The following is a 22680-nucleotide window of genomic DNA, read 5'->3' as shown; positions in this document are numbered from 1 at the left end:
AATAAGTAAAGTGGATGATCATCTGCAGTAGTCATCAGATGTGAGGAGCTTATCTTGATCTCAACTTGTATTGCAGAATGTTACATTTCAGTATGTTCAGCTTGCTGTATCCTATGATTTCTTATGGTGCAGATACATTTGTTACCTTTACATTTCAGAGCTGTTTTGCCTGCAGGGGATTTCTGATCTGGTAAGTGATTTTATTATTTATGTGTAACACACATTGGTAAGAAAGTAGTGCAGCTATAAATTAAATCACTACAGAAAACTTTGGATTCAATCATCACCTAACTGGTATCTCCAAATTTGCTCATGTTCTGCTGATTACAGTCTGTCACATTGTTAATTGTACAATACTTTGTGGTTGTGTTTAATGTGAATAGTACTTTGTAATAATTGATTGATAAATTAATTCCTTAAAACAGCACTAAGGTTATGTCACTCAAACATATACTGTTCTCTCTGCAGCTGGTAGCATAATGGTAAATGTCAAATACTATGGATTGGTGTACGTTGTGAAAGGCTTTATTTCCAAAAATAGATAGTCTGCATACAATTGAGCAGGTAATATATTGTTAATCAAAAAATACTTTAAAATTGCATTGAGTACGAGAGACATTAGATAAAATATTGATTTACCCCATAAGAAACACTGAAGATCCACATGCAAGAATATAAATGTCCAAAATGGGTGGCAAAGTGCTAAATGTTTGATGCTTTGAAACTCTAATAATTGAGAAAACATAAATAAAATATTTATAAACCTAAACATCACTAATATAACTGAAGTAGATTTATCTGATGGATGCATAATGCTGAATAAAAAAATGACTACATAGAAAGTGTGAAACGTGGTATATACAGTAATATATTAATTGATAGTTTCCCAAACGCAACAATAAAGATACATTGTGCAACACCATACAACTCTGCAATGAGTAACACAGTGCTGATTGTAAAGGAGCTTTCTTTAAGCGCATGTTAAGTGTGATGCTGGTTATTTATTCTATTGAACAGAAGAAAACACAAGTCATGCATATACTACATGATTTTGTAAAGCAGTACAAAAGTTGAACTACTCAGGTATGCTCATCTCAGATAAAAGTAGCAGATTACTATTTGTGCAATGCTTTGGAGTGACATTTAAAGTGAAATGTTGATTACTTGATTCTCCTAAGAGGTGGGCATGGTGGTACAGTGACTGCCTACAGCACCCTGGTTTCAAATCCCAAGTCCATTTACTGCCTGGGTGTAGTTTGCACAGCTCTTCGGATGTCTGTGTGGGTTTTCCTCCAAGTACTTCTCATTTCCTTCCCACATCACAGAGATATGCATGCTAGTTTGGAAGCCCATGTGACTGTGGGGTAGTGGGATTGCTGGCAGAACTATGCACCTAGACTGACAGTTTTGGCCCCCTGGACCCTGAATTACATTAAACAGATTTAGGAACATTATGTTTTGATTCCGCAAAGCAGCAGTAAAGATAATAATGTTAGATTCTGTAAGGCAGCACAAGGGCAATGCAAAACAATGTAACTCTGAAACAGGTACCATACTGCTAATCATAAAACACATTAGGATGGTGCTCAGTGTGAGAGATGCTATATAATGCAACAGGAACCAAGATAGGTTTAGCACTCAGAGATTCCACAACTGAATTTCTGCAATGTGTTTGAAGGCTTCTAGGTTTTGTTTCTCCCCTTAGACCATCTCCTGACAATGTAATTATTTTTAAAGAAGAGCTTTGATTATGTAAAGCACATGTGGCAGAAATTCAGGACATGCTGTGTGGATGCTTGCAGAACTGGGTTAAATGTAGAAAGCACCAGGTCATGGTGTGAGGCCATTTTTTAGAATTAGTTGATATGAAAGTTGGTAGGAGCTCAGCATCATTCATTATCTTTGTATCTTAAACATTAACAAAACAGAGTCCAGTTTATTTCAGTTTTCAGATAATACTAAGTTAGGTTGTAGGTTAGTGTGTATCTGGAGTCAGCCAAATTTTCTACATTTGAATTTGGACAGAATTCTGACTTGAGCCTATAAAAGGTATGTTTAATCTACATTTTTAGCTGAGTAATAAAATATTATATAAACTGTCACATTAAATGAAAGCTGTAGAGCTGGAAGGTTCACCATGTGTGAAAGACTTGGAAGGCCTAGTAGATCTATTGCTGTCCCATCAAGCCACTGTGCAGTGCCCATTAATGCTAATAGGATGCTGAATTACAAAGTGTACTGTATGGGGTACAATTTATGAAAGACAATGGCAAGTCATCTGGTACACTTTTGAGGACACACCTGGAGTACTTTGTGTAATTTCTGTGTTCATATTACAAGAAGGACTGCAGGGTATGAGCTATGAGGAAGCATATTTAAGCTAACTGAGATTAATAGAAGACATGAAAGTGTTTAAATTTATGAAAAGACTTAAGTAAAGTGGATATTGACTGTTATTTTAAAACCTTTCACAAGAACACAGGGCCCGGAAGGATGTTATCCATCCATTATGTAGGGCTGAAATATTTAAACATATTGTTTCACATATTATAAAACACGGTACCTACTAATGTAGTTGAATATAGTAGTGGGTTGGCTTTTAGAAGTTTGTTTTGTATTATTTTTTCAGTTTTTGAGAAGATAGATAGATAGATAGATAGATAGATAGATAGATAGATAGATAGATAGATAGATAGATAGATAGATAGATAGATAGATAGATAGATATTTGTCCCCAGGGGAAAAATGGCTTTTTACAAAAACTTTAAATAAAAAAAAATATAAATCAATGTAAAAAAAATGTATATGCATACAACTTATTGTCTGAACACACACCAGAATGACTAAAAATATTATAATTTACAAATAAAGGAAACTTCTGACTTTGCAGGTGTATATCTGTTGGTATAAAGGAGCCCCATTGTGTTTCTTGACATGCTTCTGCTGAATGATCCGTTGGCTGAAATTCCTCAGTGTTAGTGTGTCAGAGGGGATGTGTAGCATTGTTCATAGTGGCACTCAGTTCTGTTTTATTTTTCACCTTTGCTACTAAATCCAGGGGGTCCAGAGTGTCTCTCATAACTAAGCCTGCCTTTTTAGTCAGTCTGTTGAATTGGCGGGGCTCTCTTGAAGTGATGCAGAAAATCACACTGGCTATCACAGTTATAGAAGATGTGAAGGATGTCACTACCCACATTAAAGGATTATAGCTTCCTAAAGAAAAAGAGCCTGCTCTGCCCTTTTTTGATTTTGACCCCCAAGTGCTTGTAGTAGCGGACCCTCTGTTCATCCACTCCCTGAATACTGACAGGATATAAAGGCTGTTTGGTGCGGTGAAAGTCAATAACCAGTTCCTTGGTTTTGCTGATATTTAGTTTCAGACGATTATTTCTCCACCTGATTACGATACTCTGTCTCAGCCCTCTTATCATTACACCCCATAAGTGCAGAATTATTAGAGAACTTCTGCAAGTGACATGATCTGGTGTTATATTTATAGTCCGAGGTGTTCAGGTTGAAGAAAAAAAAAGGTCGGACTGTTCCTTGTTGTGCTCCAGTGTTGCTCACATCCATAATAGAAAGACAGTCTTTGATTCTCACAAACTATGGTCTTCCAAAAAGATAGTCTACTATCTGGGGCACCATAGGTTCATCCACCTATATATCCTAGAGCTTACCCATTAAAAGGAATGGCTGGATATTACTGAAGGCACTGGCGAAATCAAAAGCCATAGGCTCCATGGCCTTGTATAGAAATAATCGCTGGCTAGGTGAACAGGAAAGGACAAGAGTGGTATAGTAACCTCTTTGCATCAGAACTTTTATTCTTAGAGTCTTATTTTTGAAGGATGAGCTAAGAGGAAGTCTACAAAATAGATTTGTTGGCATTCTAACTACTCACATCCACACTAATTTACCTTGATTGTCCAGCGATGTATATGCTAATTACATTGATTACATAATGGAATGATTCATTCATTAAGTCACACCAAGGAAGTTATACCCTTTGTTATTCTTAGAGGTGAGAACTATAGTGCACAGCCTAATTATACTCCTCATGCTGCAGGAGATTACCATCATTGCAGGGTGTTATTTATTTTGAAGTTGTGCCCTCAACAGGTATTTGTGGAGTTTGCTAATGTAGCCATTTAGGCTCAAAGGTTCTAAAGACATCTCACCATGCGGTATAAGGGCCTGACACTTCAGTTAAAAGAATTGTTAAATGGTATATTCTAATGATGATAGAAGTGGGAGAGAGAGACTTGGGGAAGAACAGTGAACTGGTGACCATTGGATTGAAATTTATGTCTTATTTCTAACATCCTCTCACTCTAATAAAATATATTTTGCATTTTTAAATAGTGTGCATTGTACTTAATCTGAATTGTGGGAAACAAGACTCTAACGAAAACAATAGCATAACATGGTTACGGAGTATCAAGGGTTATACTGTGACTCTATTTCTGGGTTACAGGGACATTTCTTTAGATTATCAAACTTTAGTGATTTTTTTCTTAGATAAGATGGTCAGTGCAGTGTCATGGATTTGAATCCAACAGAACACCAACCTGCTGCAAGAGTGTTTATACACCTGTTATAAAATAGTTGTGCAGAGGAATATTTATTGAGCTCCTGTTGGATCTTCTCATAACATAAAAATGGAAGTGTTAGAAAAAAAACAATTTTAATAATTCTTAAACAGATAGCATTGCATGAGAAGAAATGCTAATCCATTTTATCAGTTTATTTCCTTCATATAAAAATGGCCAATATGATAAAATTGTAAGCCTATGGCGATTCAAACTTGTGCTGAAACACTAAAGCAGTCTCTTTAGATTTTGGATAAACCAGAACAGATATGCTCAGAACTCTTGAGTGTTTCATCAGGGCCAAAACATATAATGCTTTATTGGAAGTTGGAACGGTCCTTGTCATGTTACTTCCAGTATTCTTTTGCTTTCATTAATCACTTTCTTTTTTACAACTCCTTACCCACTTCTAAAACTGCACTTGAAATTACAAGATGAAAGATTGAAATCCCCTGCTATCTTCATTTATGACCTTGAATAGGTCTCTTAACCTGTCTGTGCTTAAAGTCTGTAAATCAGTGTAAACTATATCATACATTTAAAGTACTTACAAAGCACTCAGTAAAATAATGGTCAATCCATAAATATCACTAATTGTTCAACTGAAGTTCTTCAGAGGTGTATATTTGCCATAAAGATTAAAACCCTCATCACATGAGAATTTCTCTTTTTATTAACATTACTTTTACTATATTTTGTAGGTATTTTTATTCAGATTGCTTTATAAGTATATGTTGGCATACTGGCAGGTTAAGTTGCTTGCTCAGGGACACACATCTAGTCTATGAGCAGAGCTGAAGTAGAAGTACAATAGTGGGCTATCCCTACAGGATGATTACCTCTGCCCTTTTAGTTATACTACAGCAGAGAACCTTCTGTACTAGGAACAGTAATGCCTTGGCACACATAGCCTGCACAGTATCAGAGACAGCAATGCATTTATTGGCTAAGCCTGCCACCAGAGGGTCTGCCTGGAATATTTGTTACAAGCTCAAAATAACTTATTACGTTACAGACCTTAGTTATTTCTAGAAATCCACGGCCCAGTGCCAGTACTTGGAATGACTGTTATGGCAGGCCAGTGTTTTTGCATGCTGCATTCCATGTAACAGCAAGGTATTTTTTTTTTTCTTTTAAACTTTGTAAACAACAACTTTGGTTTTACACCAGTGAACCTGCACCCTCAGAAGATGGCACCCAGAAAATGTAAAAGTAGCTCTGTGGTCAACAAATGATAAGCCACTATATCTCCTGCTTTGTGGTATTAAAAAACTTTAAGGACAGCAATTTCACACAAGACTGAAATTGCTCTGAATCAAATAATTAACCATTCAGACTACACTTATATAGCAACCCCCTTATACTTATTGAATCTGGGCAAACGTAAAAAGGTGCTCCTTTCACCATTATTGGAATGTATTACACACTGGGGAATGACAAAGACAATTTGTTGATCTTAACTTTAACAAATGTTAATTTCTGACTTAGCACAGGAATTTTCTTCACACTGCTTTTTCTTCTGCTTCACATATTGATACTGCTGTAATATTAGGGCCAGGAAAATGACAAATTAACAGACTCATTTAGAAAACTACCACTATCATATCAATCAGGAAAATGAATATGATTTCTTGTCCTTATAGCCTAATTTTTAATGTCAGTGTTTTCTTTTTGGGTAGTATGGTGACACAGTGGTTAGTGTTTTTGCTACAGAAATCTGATGTCATGGGTTCAAATTAGTTGCCCATGTCCATTTTTGTGCAGTTTTTACTTATGCTGCCTTCTACAGATACTCCGGTTTTTGTTCCACAACTCAGAGACTTGTATAGTATGCTGTGTGGCCAAAAGTATGGACACCCCTTCAAGTTAAAGAGTTCAGGTGTTTTAGCTGCATCCATTGTTAGCAGGTGTGTAGAATCAAGCACATAACAATGTAATCCCCTTTGACAAACACTATCAGTAGAATGTACCAAACTGAAGAGCTCAGTGACTTTAAACATGTCTCCATCACAGGATGCCACCTTTGCCACAAGTCAGTACATCAAATTTCTGCTCTGCTAGATCTGACTGTTAAGTCTTAGTTTTGTAAAGTAGTAGCATCTAGGAGTAAAAACAGCCCAGGCACAAAGTGCTAGACAGGCAAACTCACAGGGCAGGACTGTCGATTTCTGAACATATAGCGTATAAAATCTTTCTATTCTCTGTCCCATCACTCATGACTAAGTTCTATACTACCTATGGAGGCAACATCAGCCCAAGAACTGTGCATCAGAAACTTAATGAAATGGGTTTCCCTGACCATGCAGCCTTACATCATATGTGCAATGCCAGTAATCAGTGGTGTAAAGGAGTGATGTAATTTAATATTGTTTCTTTGTATCAGTATACTGCTGCTGGATTATGTGAATTTCCCCTTGGGATTAATAAAGTATCTATCTATCTATCTATCTATCTATCTATCTATCTATCTATCTATCTATCTATCTATCTATCTATCTATCTATCTATCTATCTATCTATCTATCTATCTATCTATCTATCTATCTATCTATCTATCTATCTATCTATCTATCTATCTATCTAAAACACACTGCCATTGGACTCTGGAGCTGTAGAAACGTTATTCTCAGCAGTGATGAATCACGCTTCACTATCTGGCAGTCTGCTGGGCTAATCTAGGTTTGGCAGATGTCAAGAGAATGCTTCTTTCTGGACTATAGGTCCTACTGTACCATTTGATGGAGGAGAAATAATGGTCTAAGGGTGTTTTCCAGGGTTTGGGCTTGGCCCACTGGTCCCAGTGAAGGTTACTATTAATGCCACAGCATACAAAGATATTTTAAACAATTGCACACTTCCACCTGTGTGGGAACAGTTTGAGGAAGGGCATTTTTTATTCAAGCATGACTGTGCCAAATAAATCCACACAAATCCAGGTCCATAAAGACATGGTGGAAATGTCTTTTGGATGAATTGAACACTGACTGTGAACCAGATCTTCTTATCCAGCAGCAGTACCTAATCTTGTAAATGCTCTTTTGGTTAAATGGGCACAGATTCCTACAGAGACAATCCAAAATCTTATGGAAAGCCTTCCTAAGAGTGGTGGCCAATATAGCCGGAAGAAATGGGGTGGTGTTAATGGGAAGGTACAACTCCATATTAATGCATATGGTTTTGGAATAGGACATCGAACAAATTGATATAGGTGTGATGGTCAGGTTTCCATAAACTTTTAGCCATGTAGTGTGTTGTCAATTGGCACTTCTAAATTGATCTTATATGTGTATGAATGGTGCACATTTTAGGGCTGGTTTCTAACGTCCACTAAATGCTAAATTGGGCCCTAGCTCACTGTTCCAATGACCTTTGAAAATGTTAAATGAGATTTTATTCCTTCTGTTGATCAGTATGCGTAATGCAGACATTGCTGTTAAGTCCCCTTAGATTTCTACATTGTTGAAATTTGAATGGTAAGGTTTGGCTCTGAAAAAACAGAGATATGTTAATCAACGTTTGGTACCTTCAATTTTTCATTAAAAAAGTGCAAAATAAAGAGATGGTATATGTCAGCAAGATCTGTGACTACACATCCTCGACATGACCAAAGAGCTGTAGATCAGTTGATTATGTGTGGTACGATGTGTACCATGTAGCTGGCTGGCTGCCTTAAGTAGTATCCACTGAGTTGGCCTTATTTTGTTTGACTCACATGCTTTACACTAAGTGGATGTCAATCAAACTCCGTATGTCTGTCTCTCTGCTGTTTATATAAACATATATTCTATACTGTATATCTGAGTCTTGTTTTTGTCAATTTTTATGGCTGATGGACTGATTTCTTGAAATTACTTTGCATTAAACACAAACATTTTTATTGAAGCCAGTCTCAGGAGGGTAAAGCTGGAAGTCAGATAGCAATCTTGAGTGCAGTTTAATAGTATGGAGGTGGGGTGTGCCATGTGTTTGCCACCTGACTAGATATACTTCATGAACACTGATGAGTAACTTAGAATTTCTCAAGAGATGTAAATTAGCGATTTTGTGAAGTCTGAAGGCTTTCTATATATGGTCATGAAATAAAAGTAATCATAAAAGAGTAAAACAAATAAATGTAAATGGGTCTGGGCAACCTAATACGTATACACATGCATATATGTTTATTTGTTGAAATGTTGTGACACGTTGATTTTGATTTGAAATTGTCAATTCATGTGATCCAGTTACCTTAAATATGATAGTTTAAGATTATTTTCAGGTATTTGTTGTACAGCCAAATTTATATTTGTTCATACAAAATTAATAAAGTTACACATAAATGCTAAGGCTTTTGAACCTTTTAAAGTTATGATATTGTAAATATACCTAACTAGAGAAGTGGTCCCAGAAGGTCTGGTTTGTCCTGGATGCAAGTACAAACCAAATGGCAACATATTTGCTATTTAGCCACATAATGGTTATTGTTATAGTTGTCCAGTGGAGGTCTAATAAAAATTGGTCCAGAGACCAGTTTGATAAAAAAACTAATTACTTTGGCCACTCCCTCTTTCATAACATGGGGAATTAAAATCAATTTGAAAAATCCGAGTTTGGTGTAAATTTAGACAAACGTCAGCTGTCAAATCCATGTTCCAAGGCTGTCAAGATATACCTATCGAGCTTTTTGATCGTTTTATCTCTAAATCCTCAAGCCTCTCAACCACAGCTTTTTGTGGCATGGACCTGAGAAGTAGTGGATAGTTGGGTTGGTGTTAATAAGCATTCATATTTTTCAGCTGTAAGTGCAGCTTAAAAAGAAATGCTTAATGTTAATACCAGCCAAACATGTGAATAGCTGTCAAAAGCATCTAACTTTATACAGAAATAGATATTTTTGCATAGACATTGACAGTATATATTAAGCACACTGATGAAACTCATGTTCATTTAGGATGTTATAAATAGGACTTTAATGAAGAAAATTGATATTAGATGATTAATCAGACCCTCAAACGATTATATCATTTTCTGTTAAAAATTTCCTTCGTTAAATGCCCGTGTGGCGACCCTTTTTTGCTTACTTACTTAAGAGTACAGTGGTTGCTGTCCTATATACACATCTTAGCCCATACAATCTGTGTGTGGAGTCTGCATGTTCTCCCTGTTTTTGTGGTAGACCTCACTGTTTGGGTGTTCATGAAGAATAAGTTGATTGATAACTCTAATGTGGCTCATTATCGGTTTGCCAATGACTGTGGGGAGCAATGTGACAACCTGTTTGTTGTTAGTTCCTGTCTTTCTGCCTTTCCTGGCACAGTATGCTGAAGCTTTAAGAAAAAAATTAATAAATGCATATAAATGATCAGTGTAACATTTAACTCACTGGAAATGTCGAAAGAGGCAGGTCACGGCTTAACTTAAAACCGTGACACATCCTGGGCACAATGATGTGAGACTACAGGAATGTAGAATATCCTGAATGAAATGATAAAATCTTGTTTGATAAATCCTGATGATTCCAAGGTCATTTTTGATAAATGTATGCTTACTTTTATTTTGAATAGTCTATGAACACTAATACTGTACTCGAGTTTATTTTCGTGCATAATCTTTAAATGGTCGAGTGATGTTTGGGCATTAGGTGGTATCAAAACACCTGTATATACAGTATATTCATATGAAAGTCTGCTCTGTTTGGGATCTGTAATTATACATACCAGGATATAATAAACAATGCTCTTGCCTTCACCAAGTCCTAAAATAAAATAAAATCTTTAATGCCAGACAGCACAAAATAGATCCTACATAAAAACGTAAGCCAACATGCACAAGGCATGTGTGCAGAAGTATATGCTCCTTTATTGTTTCTGTGTAATTTAAAAAGGTAGTTGGGACCACGGCATGCATGCAAGGTGGTGTTTATATGCATGAGTTAATGCTATTTAATTAAACAAATATGAAAATAACGAATTTTCTTAGTGATTATGACATCTTTACAGTAAAACTTGCCTAGATTGTGCACTATATACCTTATTATTGCTTTAAAAGAGACATTTTGTCCTTCTAGGTTATTTTTTCATTTGTTTAATATTGGTTAGCCTGCAATTAGTGTGGCTGCTGTGTTCAGGCTATATAGCTTATAGCTATATATAGCTGTCATGTCTAATTTTCTAAGTGCTAATTCTAGCCTTATACATTTTTTAAGCATAGTCCTCCGTTTTGATGTATTGTTGCGAACACCCTAATTTCCCTTTGCTTGCCGGAGCTGAGTTATTAAACTAATAAATTTCACTACCACAGTTGGCCAATTCAATAGAGCTCTGACCATTCAGAGTTAACAGACTTCATTCCTTGCCAGCATGTTGTGAGGAAATTACAATAAAAAAAAAATTGTTGACTAGTCTCAAAAAAAAATTGTTGACTAGTCTCTATTTGATAAAAACACCTTTTTTGGGGAATGTAAACTCAAATGTACAAGTTATACATGAACAGGAAACATCACTTTCAAAGTAGGAGCCAGACCTGTATGTGGAACCAGTCAACTAAGTGTTCATGTCTTGTGGGATTCTGAGAAGAAAATGGGAGTAATCAGTATACATCTCAGAAGGGAAGAAGTGCACAGTATTTGGGTTGGGGTTCAAACCCAAAACCTTATGAAACTCAATAGATATAGCAAATAGTTATTTTTATCTCAGGAAAATTTGTTTAAATTAGAATATGCACAGTTTTCTGTTTTTGTAGTTTAGAAATAGTGTATTTGGTTTTGATTAATTTATGGTATTCTATTTTTGATGCTACAGTCATAATCCCTACATATTTTATTGATCATTCTGTTAATGGATGCTAATCACTGGAACAGACAAAGGCATGGAGTAACTTTGGAGGGGAATAGAGTCATGCACAGTCAATTTAACACACGTGTTTTGGAAGTGGGAGGAATATCTGAGTGTCCCCCCTACACAATAAGAACATATAATCTCCACACAATTCTGTATTTGGGCCAGGATCAAACCTAGGATTCTGAAATAACCAAAGCGTCACTGTGACACTTTAAATCAAAAAGAAGAAGTTACTCTCCTATGCTATATGAAAAATTTTGTTTAGTGTAGTTTATGTGTCAAGTGCTGAGTCACAATGAACATTCTTTAAGAATATAACTCAGATCTATTGGAAACATAAAGCGTGTAAAACTTAAATAATTTGCCCCTAGCTTCACTTTATTAGGTCAATCCACATAATAAATTAGGATAGCTGCAGGGTCAGGTTTTTCCTCTTCCAACCTGAGTATTGACCTTCATGCTGTGCAGGGTTACAATTTGAGTTGTATGCCAGTATGAATGGGGCTTAACACTACAGCTGCTAGACCATAATAGCTATAATACATGAAGTAAAAGTAGGCAAGATCACCAGCACAATGATAAAGCTGAAATGATCCTGTCCAAATCACACTAGACTTTTCTCATCCTTTCAAAATTAAGCACAAAACACCAGTCTATCCCGATCATTGCCTTCTCCTGCACAATGGTTAGACTAATATTAAATGTACCAACTTTTGTAAGTACATAACTTGGCTTGGCATCTAATGTAGGTTCCATATCAGTGCATTTTATGTTTTGCAGCAGAATACAAGGGCTAGCCTAGAGTTTACACATTGATTTAAATTTCACAATATAAATTTACTGCGCCAGTTTCTGCATTTCTCTAGACTTGTAATTATATGGCTCATTATGTGTCATCACTTTATACTTGATGTCACATATCATGACACCTTGCATTCAGCAATTACACGCACTCCATTCACTTCCTAATCCGTGTAACCAACTCAGGATTCCATGAAGACATGCCTAATCAATTCAGAATTGAAGGAAGCCGGAGCCTGTGCAGGCAGCACTAGGTGCAAGATGGGAATCAGTGCGAGATTGGTAGAAAAACTTCAGTGCACACACAGACAGAATATGAAAATGTTGCACAAAGCCAGGACTCTGGAGCTGTAAATTCTGCAAAAAAAAAAAACAAAAAAACAAAACAGATTTTGGCACCTGTGGAAACCTGACTCACAATAAGGAAGGTAGGGTGAGGGAAATATCAAGTCTCTCTCAGTTATGCGTGTACGCAACCACTTAGCAGCCTTTCTTTTATTCAAAATTGTATATGCAGGAGCTTCACAATACCCCTGCAGTCAGAATGTGCTGGTAATGTCCAGTAATAGACTCTAAAGCGCCTATTATCTTGCAAGCTCACATCTGGTCTCTTTCTAAGTCTCTCTTTATGGGCATCAATGTGGGATGCTGCCATCTCAGTACTTGGGTGTGATAGGGAGAGCAGTATTTAAGCTGACAATGGTTAGCTGTGTTAATTTGTGTCATCCATCTGTCTATGAATGTGTGGGAGTATGTGGGTGCGTGTTTATACTGTGTATATATATATGAGTATATTTATATGGAGGCGAAGGTCTGTGATATGGATTGCATATTTGTAACTGGAAATTCATAAAAGGAAGTAAATGAATCACGCATCTTAAAATAGTTTTATTTTATATTCCTAAGCTTTCGATTCCTACCAGGAATCATCATCAGAGTAAAATGATTAGACTAACAGGAACCCAAGGCAATATATAGCATATGAGGATGGGAAGATATACAGTATATACAAAAAATATTTGTAAATAAAATGTTATGGTCAATGCTTGTCTTGCACCACTGTACAAAGCACTTCTAGTGATGTGATATGGTTAGACTAACACCTTTTAAAATTATGCTTTTTATTTTAGTAAACAAAGGAGGATACTAGCTTTCTGTACAATAAGAGTGGACCTTTGTTTGTGTATAAAAATATATGTATAGTTTTTTTTTTTGTTTTGTTTTTTGCAAATTATGCATCTGTGCAGCCAATCAGTAATGAGAATCTGTCTTTTCTATAGTTCCTAAGAGGCATTGGCCATGTGTGCAGCATAGTGAGCTCCAATCTATCTTTTCTGTCAGACTAGAACAACAAATGGAGGTTGTGGCTGTTGATGAGGTTTCAGTTTGGAGATGCTTAAAAGTATAAGCTTTATGCCTGAGCCACTCTATCACTTTCTGTTTTCCAGCATGGCTATGTTTAATGTCTCATGTAAAGCTTTTCTCTTCCACTCTTAACAGAGATTTTGTGCCATAAGGACGAGAAGTCATCACTCCAAGCATGGCGTCTCGTATCGGCTTACGTCTGCAACTCATGCGTGACCAGCTGCAGCAGGAGGAGCAACGTGAGAGGGAACAGCAGCAGCAAGCAGCCATGCACTACATGCAGCAACGAATGCCCATTCCACAGACTCCTGCAATCAACACTCCTTTACACTTTCAGCCTCCAATGCAAGTGCCTGTGGAGGTATTAAAGGTATGAAGTATCACTGAAAGATTTCCACTGTCTTATAAGTTGGTGGGAGAGGTGAAGAAAGATGGTTATGAAAGACTGCAGTATAAAATATATTGTGCAGACGATGCTGGCCAAGACAATTACTTTCTTTTCTATCAGCTAGATGCAGATTATAGGAGGGAACCTGGCCATGCAGTTTGGAAGCATGTCATCCAGTAGAATGGTGTAGTGATTGATATTTGACATGCAAAAAATACAGATTCATGGGTCTGAATCCCACCTCTGTGACTCTCGACAGTTTTCTTAACTGATCTGTTTAGCTTTGGTGAAATGCTCATCATTAAAGGTACTGTAAGAAATTATTGATAAATTGTCACGCCCATCATTTTCACTTCCATTACTTCATATAAGTAAAGGAGGGATACAAAACATAATAGATATTATTAAAATGATCACTCTTGTATCTATAATTTCAGTCCACCTGTTCATTAATTCTTTCAACTGATTATCCAGTTTAGTGCCATGATGATCTGAGGCCTATTTCAGCAGCACTGGGCACAAGGAGGAACTAGCCATGGATGGTAAACCATTCCGTTATAGGGCCCACTCACCGTCACACACACTGATTCACATAAGTATGAATCACACATTTAAACTTCACTGTTAAGAAACTTTTCCTCTTTTACTGTTTTAGGATGCTAACTTCTAGATTTGTATGTTTCATAGGGTTATTGCTGCCATCTATACAGAGTCCAATGAAATTCTTACATTTAATCCCTCAATTTATGATACTAGAAATATAACAACTATGAACTGGCAGAACTTTTAAAAAATGTACTCCTCACCCAAAACTTTTGTTAAGCTGATCTGTCCAAACTAGTAAGGTTGCAGTTTCAGATCTTGCTAGTGAAAGACTAGAAGAAATAGAGCAGTTTACAGACGCTTAAGCTACCTTCACAGTAAAATTTATTTGACACAGTATTTTTAGAGAGATATCATTAATGAATTAATGTACCAAAACATTTTCTTACTACATTTACCACATATAATTTCTGGTAGAAGAGGCAATCTAGTTTTTGTTTGACCTAAGCTCATTATTACTGAACTACTAAAATAGCTGTCAAAAATGACAGACTAAAAAAAATACAATAAAGGTAAATTTAATTTGAACAACATTTGTGACAGTTGCATTGTTTCTGTCTCTTTGATAGATACATGTGCTGAACAGCTAGCTGTGCCTGTAGTGCAGCACCAATTTGGGGTGTTCGAATGGTATGATGTGATGTAATTGTTGTTGTATGTGAACAGTTAAAATATTGAATAACATCAAAATCTGTTGAAATTCTGGGACTACCTGGGAATGATGTCATAGTTCATTCAGTAGAATGGTGATTGCTAGTTTTGATAAGAAGTAGGTGCAAGATGGTTATCGAAGAAGCAACAGCATAGAAGAAGCTGGCAGAAGGCCAGATACATACAGGTTACTCAACAGACAGCTTGGAATAAAAGATTGCTGCATTTAACATGCCATATAATGGGTGACATGTATGGAATACCATTTGTGCCAAAATGAAACAAATAAAATGGCAATTATGAAATAAATAATCACATGCACCATTCCAGTAATCACCACCCTATTGTGATGGAGAGGCTTCTGAGCCCTTGTGAACCTGGAAGTTATGTTGTCAAGAAGAGAAGCTCCTGGTAGGGCTTCCCACGGCAAACTGGTCTCAGGTGAGGAGTCAGACAAAGATCGGTTCACAGCCCCTGATTATGCAGAGTCACAACTATAAAAAGAGCACCCTACCCGGTATGGGGTTACTGGGACCTCTGCCTGGATCCATGCCTGGTGAGTGTGGCATGCACACAGGAGAGCATCTTGCAGTGTGGCACTGCCCTTGTGTGGGCCCACCACCAGCAGGAGAAATGGGGCCTGGTGCGATGTGTGCTTGGCAGACTGGAACCCAGACACATAAAACTGACTCTTTGGGGAGTAGCTGGAGTTGGTGAGTGAGGCAGGGTTGTTACCTGCTAGATATAGTTGGCTCACATCAACCCATTCAGTGGATTTTGGAACCAAACCTCTCAAAAGAGGCTGGATTCTCCTTTACTCGAACGTTGCCCAAGGGGAACGGTGTCTGGCAGGAGTGGTCTTCATATCGAGCCCCTACCTGGTTGATGCCATATTGGAGTTTGAGTGGGCTTCTTCTGTGTGGTTGTATGTGATTATGCATTAAATGGTAGCTTGGGTACCAGGCCTTGTGCCTGGAAGGGATGCTGGAAAGGTTCTCAGCTTCAACTCCCACATGGGTAATGATAAAGAGAGGCATGATTGGAAAGAATCTCCAGCCTAATCTAAACTCCAGTTGGGTTTTGTTATTGGACTTCTGTGCTAGGCATGATTTGTCCACAACAAATATTATGTTATACCCGAAAACCCTAGGCCAAAGGTTTACCATCATATCATCATTGTATGTTCTGGCCATTCAGGTGAAGAATGGGCAGAGCAGTCAACTGATCACCACCTGGACAGACCTGGAAAGCCCAAGCTAGTAGTGATGTCGGACTGGAGATGTCTGGGGGAGGCCCCTGTCTAGAACACTTTCAACTTCCACCTCCTAAAGAGCATTTCCCGAATCTCAGGGAGGTTGGGGACATAGTGTCCAAATGGACCTTGTTCAAAGCCTCCATTGTGGAAGCAGCTTGTAAGACTCATAGGTGCCTCTTAAGGTGGCAACTTATGAACCCAAATGGTGGACACCAGAGGTGAAGGATGGCATCAAGCTATAGAAGGAGGTCTTCTGTGTATGCTTAACACAGATACTGACAGGCCAAGAGGAATGTGGCCTTGGGGGTCATGGAGCAAAAACCCTGGTGTAGGAGGAGTTCGGAGACACCATAAGAAAACAATGTATCAGTCAATCTGTGTTCCTGCCCTCACCTATGGTCATGAGCTTTGGATAATGACCAAAAGGATGGAATTGTGGGTATAAGCAGCCAGAATGATCTGTCCCTGCAGGGTGGCAGAGCTCCATTAGAGATAGGGTGAAGAGCGCAGACATCCAGGAGAGGCTAGGAATAGAGTCGCTGACCCTACGAATTGAGAGATTCCAGTTGAGGTGGTTTGGGCATCTGATACAGATGTGTCCGTGTTGCCTCCCTGTGGATGTGTTTTTGGGCACGGCCAGGTGGGAGGAAACCCCAGGGAACACCCAGGGCTTGCTGGGAGGATTATATCTCGCAGATGGCCCGGGAATGCCTTAGAATCCCATAGCATGAGTTGGAAAGTGTGGTTAGAGAAAATGATGTATGGGCCTTACTGCCAAGACTGTTTGTCGCTTGACATTGTCCTGAATAAGTGGTGAAAAAATGAATGAATAAATAATCACATGCAAAAGTACAGATTAAAAAAGTACCGGAGAACTGACTGATAATGACTATCCAATGAAAATTGCATTAACAGACATTTGGACATGAGCCCAGCATATGCAGGCTTGAGAAAAGGAACATGCACATAATAAATAAGACTTTATGACCAACACCCTCTGAACCCCACCTCATCAATTCCACCCCATTGTAAATCTTATTGCCTTGATGTTTTGCAAGTTTGAATGTGAACAAAAGTACTGGTAGCCTACCACTTACAATCAAGCAAAAGTAATCAACAGCAACATAATAAACAAAAGGGAAAGGGTTCATCTCATTAGTCTTGATTGACAAGTGACAAATACATCATCAAAAGACATATTTTGAAATAAACAGCTCAGGCATTTAAAAGGCCATTCGCAAATGTACCCTTTGGAAAAGTTGCATTGTGAAATAAAAACAGTGTTTAAAAATGAGGCCGTTCTAAAATAAAACCTGAAGTATTAATTAAATGATGACATTGCATGTCATAATAATTAGATGACTTTTATTTAATTAGGCGTTTTTTCACAATGTATTATTTATATATCCATCCATTTTCTAACCCGCTGAATCCAAATAGGGTCACGGGGGTCTGCTGGAGCCAATCCCAGCCAACACAGGGCACAAGGCAGGAACCAATCCTGGGCAAGGTGCCAACCCACCGCAGGACACACACAAACACACCCACACACCAAGCACACACTAGGGCCAATTTAGAATCGCCAATCCACCTAATCTGCATGTCTTTGGATTGTGGGAGGAAACCGGAGCGCCCGGAGGAAACCCACGCAGACACGGGAGAACATGCAAACTCCACGCAGGAAGGACCCGGAAGTGAACCCGGGTCTTCTAACTGCGAGGCAGCAGCGCTACCACTGCGCCACCGTGCCGCCCCTATTATTTATATATTGTATATTTATATATAGTATAAAGAGGTAGGATTTGAACCTGTGAATTGATAAAGCTAAATGGCCTAACAGTTAAACTCCAATAAGATAAAAATGTATTACACTGCTAGACATTTTCTTTCCTCTAGCAAATTAAATCATCTGTAAATTAAATTTTTGACAAAACAATACAGACGTTAAATGAAACATACAGTATCATTTATGCTGACTTCAAGCTGTCTCAGTCCTCAGTGATTCTCAAAGCTCTGAATGAGACCCAACCAAAAAGTACACTAAGTATCATAAGAACACATCTTGATAAGCCATAATTTAACACCAAGCATATCTAATCATGGTTTCACTCAAACTCAAAACATTTGGCTATATGGGAAAGAAAAACAGCCCTATGTGCAAAAGAGCCCTCAATAAAGAGGAAGAAAAAGGAATACCTAAGAATTGCATTTTATCTTTCTACTCTTGGGTGCAGTGTATCTCTCAATAAACTAATAAATTTATGAATTAATTAACTAGTGCATTGCTGCAAAAAATCTTTTGCCCTCTGCCTAATATCTTACAGAAAGGATTAATAGAGAGACCTTTAAATAATGTGCAATATTTGAGAAATATTATACAGAGGGCTATCGAAAAAGATGACTCAGAATTCACAAAATGGATATCCACCTTACTTTTAACCATAAGTTGCTTAATTTGTTGAAACTTCAAGATTCAGTGCAGTTAAAGTTATGTTGATGTTGAAATAAGCTACACAGTGCTTTCAGAAAGTACTCAGACTCCTTCTCTTGTTTTACATTTCGTTAAGTTGCAGCTTTATACTAAAATCATTTAAATTAATTTTGCCTATTCAAGCAACACTCATTACTGCAGAATGACAAACCAAAAGCAGTATTTTAGAAATTTTAGGAAGTTTATTAAAAATAAAAAAAACAAATACCATGTTAATATAAGATTTCAGACCTTTCGTACTTTGTTGAAGCCTCTTTGACAGTGATTACTGCCTGAATTCTCCTTGGGTATGACTCGACAAGCTTCGCACACTTGGATTTGGGAATTTTTATCCTTTCTTCTTTGGAGGTCCTCACAAGTTCTGTCAGGTTCTTATTTTTAGATCTGTCCGGAGATGTTCAATTGGGTCTAAGCCTGGGCTCTGGCTGGGCCACTCAAGAACATTCACAAAGTTGTCCCTTAGCCAGTACTGTCTTGTGCTTAGGGTCAATGTCCTGTTTGAAGGAGAATCTTCAGCCTAGTTGGAGGTCCAGAGCACTCTGGAGCAGGTTTCATTAAGGATATCTCTATACTTTGCTCTGTTCAGTTTCCCCTCAACCTTGTTTAATCTACAAGTCTTGATTGCTGAAAAACAACCCCACAGTATGACACTGCCACCACCAATGGTATTGCAAAGTTGATGAGCGGTACCTGGTTTTGAGAGAGGCCAAACAGTTAATTCTTGGTTTCCTCAGACGAGATAATCTTGTTTCTCACAATCTAACATACGCATTTGCAAAGTCCAAGTGGCTTTCATGTATTTGCTAACCACTCTATTATAATGCACAGATCGGTGGAGTGTTGTAGAGGTGATTGTCCTTCTGGAAATTTATCCCATCACCACACAGGTACTCTGGAGCTCAGCCAGAGTAACCATCAGGTCCACAGTTACCCCGCTTGCCAAGACCCTTGTCCCTGACTGCTCATTTTAGTCTACTCTAGGAAGAGTAATGATTGTTCCAAACGTCTTCCTATTTATAATTATGGAGGCCACTCTGCTCTTGGGAATCTTCAATGCTGGAGACATTTTTTGCAGTGCTTCAGATCTGTTCCTCAAAATAATACTATATTTATGTTCTGCAGGTAATTCATTCAATCTCATGGCTTGATTTTTGCTCTGTCACTAATTCTTAGCTGTGGGACCTTCTAAAGAGGCGGAGTGGTGGCTCTGAGGCTAGGGATCTGCACTGGCAATCGGAAGGTTGCCTGTTTGAATTCCGTAAATGCCAAAAGGGACTCTGCTCTGTTGGGCCCTTGAGCAAGGCCCTTAACCCGCAATTGCTGAGCACTTTGAGTAGTGAGGAAAGTGCTATATAAATACAAAGAATTATAAAGACAGGTGTATGTCTTTCCTAAACATGTCAAATATTGAATTGACCACAGGTGGACTTCAAACAAAGCGTAGAAACATCTCAGTGATGAGCAATAGAATAGGTTGAACCTGTGCCTTATTTCAAGTGTCATGATAAAGGATCAGAATACTTGCATCAATATGATATTTCAATTTTTTATTGTTAATAAATTTGCAAAAATTCCTAAAGTACTGTTTTCATTCTGGTGTTTGTATAGTGCGAAGAGAAAAAAATGAATTTTAAATATTTTAGGCTGCAGCGTAACAAAATGTACAACAAGCAAAGGGGTCTTAATACTTTCTGAAGATAATGTACATTCATTAATTATTAGAATACTGTAGATAATCAATTGGAGGAAACCATAAATGGAACCAGTTTTGAGGAGACCCTGCCAAGACATTAATAGAGAGGATTCTGTATATCGCAGTGTGCAAACAGCAGCTACCAGGAGAGAGAAGAGTGTATAATTATTGTAGATGCTCTGAAAGTAATTTTTATGAGACCAACAGTTAATGAGGGACACAGAGAGTCAGTGAGATAAATAGGTATTGTCGGACTTACACAAGGCTAACAAAGGGCTCCAGTATGGTATAGATAGGACCATACTGTCACTTTTAATGTGGGCATCATAGCATGATTGCCTGAGGGTAGCTGTTGCGTTATATATTTCGGAAAATGCATCAGCATAGAGGATTGGTAAGAATGCAAATGGGGCAAGATATGTAGTGGAAGTTAGGATTAAGCATTTGGTCTAAATTGAATACCAATAGAAAAATTGTGTCTGTATAATGCTTGCAGCAACTCCAGGATAAGCACAAAGTTAAGGGAAGTTCAGTATAAGAAAGTGTCATCTTTTGTCACACCTCAGGAATACCAGGCTAGAATCTTCAAGCAACACAATATTATGCATCATCTGAGAGCCACATCAACTCTCTAATGCCTCCAATGTCTTTCGCCTAAGCAACAAAAATCAATTTTATGATGCTGCCAAGATACAGGCTCTTCAGATAACTGACATGAAAAACGGGCAGATTTGAGGCCTAACCTGTATGCTAATATGATCTTATCTTTTCTAGGTGCAAACTCATCTGGAGAACCCAACTAAATACCACATTCAGCAGTCCCAAAGGCAGCAGGTGAAGCAGTACCTATCTGCCACAAAGCAAACTGTACAGGCAATCCCTGGGGTTCAGCCCTCTCCCCCACCAGCTGGGCCTCCAACACACATGCGGTCAGAACACTTCAGTGCCCCCAACAGCCCTATGGCCATGCTGAACATTAACTCCCATCCTGAAAGAGAGGTAGGTGCCATGTCCTTAAAATCTTTTTCCATTTCTCATTTTCCTGTTATATTCTTTTTTTCAACAACTCTTCTTAATTTTCTGTTTTTCCTTCAGTCTGTCTACTTCTCCACTCCTCTTTTATAAACCTGCTATCCAATTGTATGATTGTTAAATGGTGAAGCATATCCTCTCAGCATTGTGTGCAAGGGAGAATAGGTGTCAGTTCATTCTAGGTAACAAAAACCCAACACTTAAACCATAAGAGGGTCATTTTAGAGTCACCAGTTAACTTAATCTGCACCTCAAAGAACCCCCCTACACACATGCAGAGAAACTAAAGTCTACACAAAGTTTCAAACCCAGTTTTCTGGAGCTGTGAGAATACAGAACCAATCAGTTCACCACCATGTTGTCCACCTACAATTGTGCTTATTTTATTTTTTTCTGTCTTATAATTTTTTTTCCTGTTCTCTCTTAGGCTGCACATTGCATTCATAACTCTCTCCACAGGAAAGAGTGCCATAGAATATCAAAATATGTATTTTTAAAAAAGTAGGCTGGATTTATCATGGAGAAAGTACCATAATACCATATCTTGCCAATCTCAAACCATCTTAATGCAATTAAGGACTACAGGAAGCTGGAACCTATATGGCAGTTTTGAGTGCAAGACAAGGAGCAGCCCTGGACCACCATCGCTGGGCTCAGTCATACACATGCACAGGACAAATTTGGGATGTGATGTGGGAGTGAAACAAGCAAACTCCATGTGGGCATGGGATTTGAACTCAGGATGCTATATCTTGAAGTGAAGACAAATATTACAGTACACTATTTACCTTTAATTAGAACAAATTCATTTGGGAATGACTAAGAATGACTAATTTACAGCAGTTACATCTCTTCGTTGGGTTCAAGTCTTAACCCATCCAGTGTGTGGAGTTGGCGTAATATCTGCCACTCAAGCTGGGTTTCCTACATTTTCACAAACTTGCAGATTGGGTTGACTGGAAATTCTGAACTGGCCTTGTATAAGTGTGTGCTA

General features: G+C 38.0%; 1 protein-coding gene across 5 annotated transcripts in view; it reads left to right on the top strand.

Moving 5' to 3' along the window:
• The window catches only part of tfeb (transcription factor EB), a 92223-nt gene that overhangs the window by 49356 nt on the left and 20187 nt on the right, over positions 1-22680 (top strand). For 4 of the 5 annotated variants that reach the window (XM_039749175.1, XM_039749174.1, XM_039749170.1 and 1 more), the window contains exons 2-3: positions 13709-13943; positions 21429-21653. In XM_039749175.1, the coding sequence (XP_039605109.1) occupies positions 13749-13943; positions 21429-21653 (420 nt within the window). In that variant the 5' untranslated portion in view covers positions 13709-13748. Of the gene's footprint in view, positions 1-98; positions 191-13708; positions 13944-21428; positions 21654-22680 lie in introns of those variants that run through there. The other variant, XM_039749173.1, reaches the window with a different exon arrangement.

This window comes from Polypterus senegalus, chromosome 3 (genome assembly GCF_016835505.1).
Source record: "Polypterus senegalus isolate Bchr_013 chromosome 3, ASM1683550v1, whole genome shotgun sequence".
NCBI classification, from domain to species: domain Eukaryota; kingdom Metazoa; phylum Chordata; class Cladistia; order Polypteriformes; family Polypteridae; genus Polypterus; species Polypterus senegalus.
Note: the sequence above shows the minus strand (reverse complement) of the source record. Positions and strands in the feature narration are given on the sequence as shown.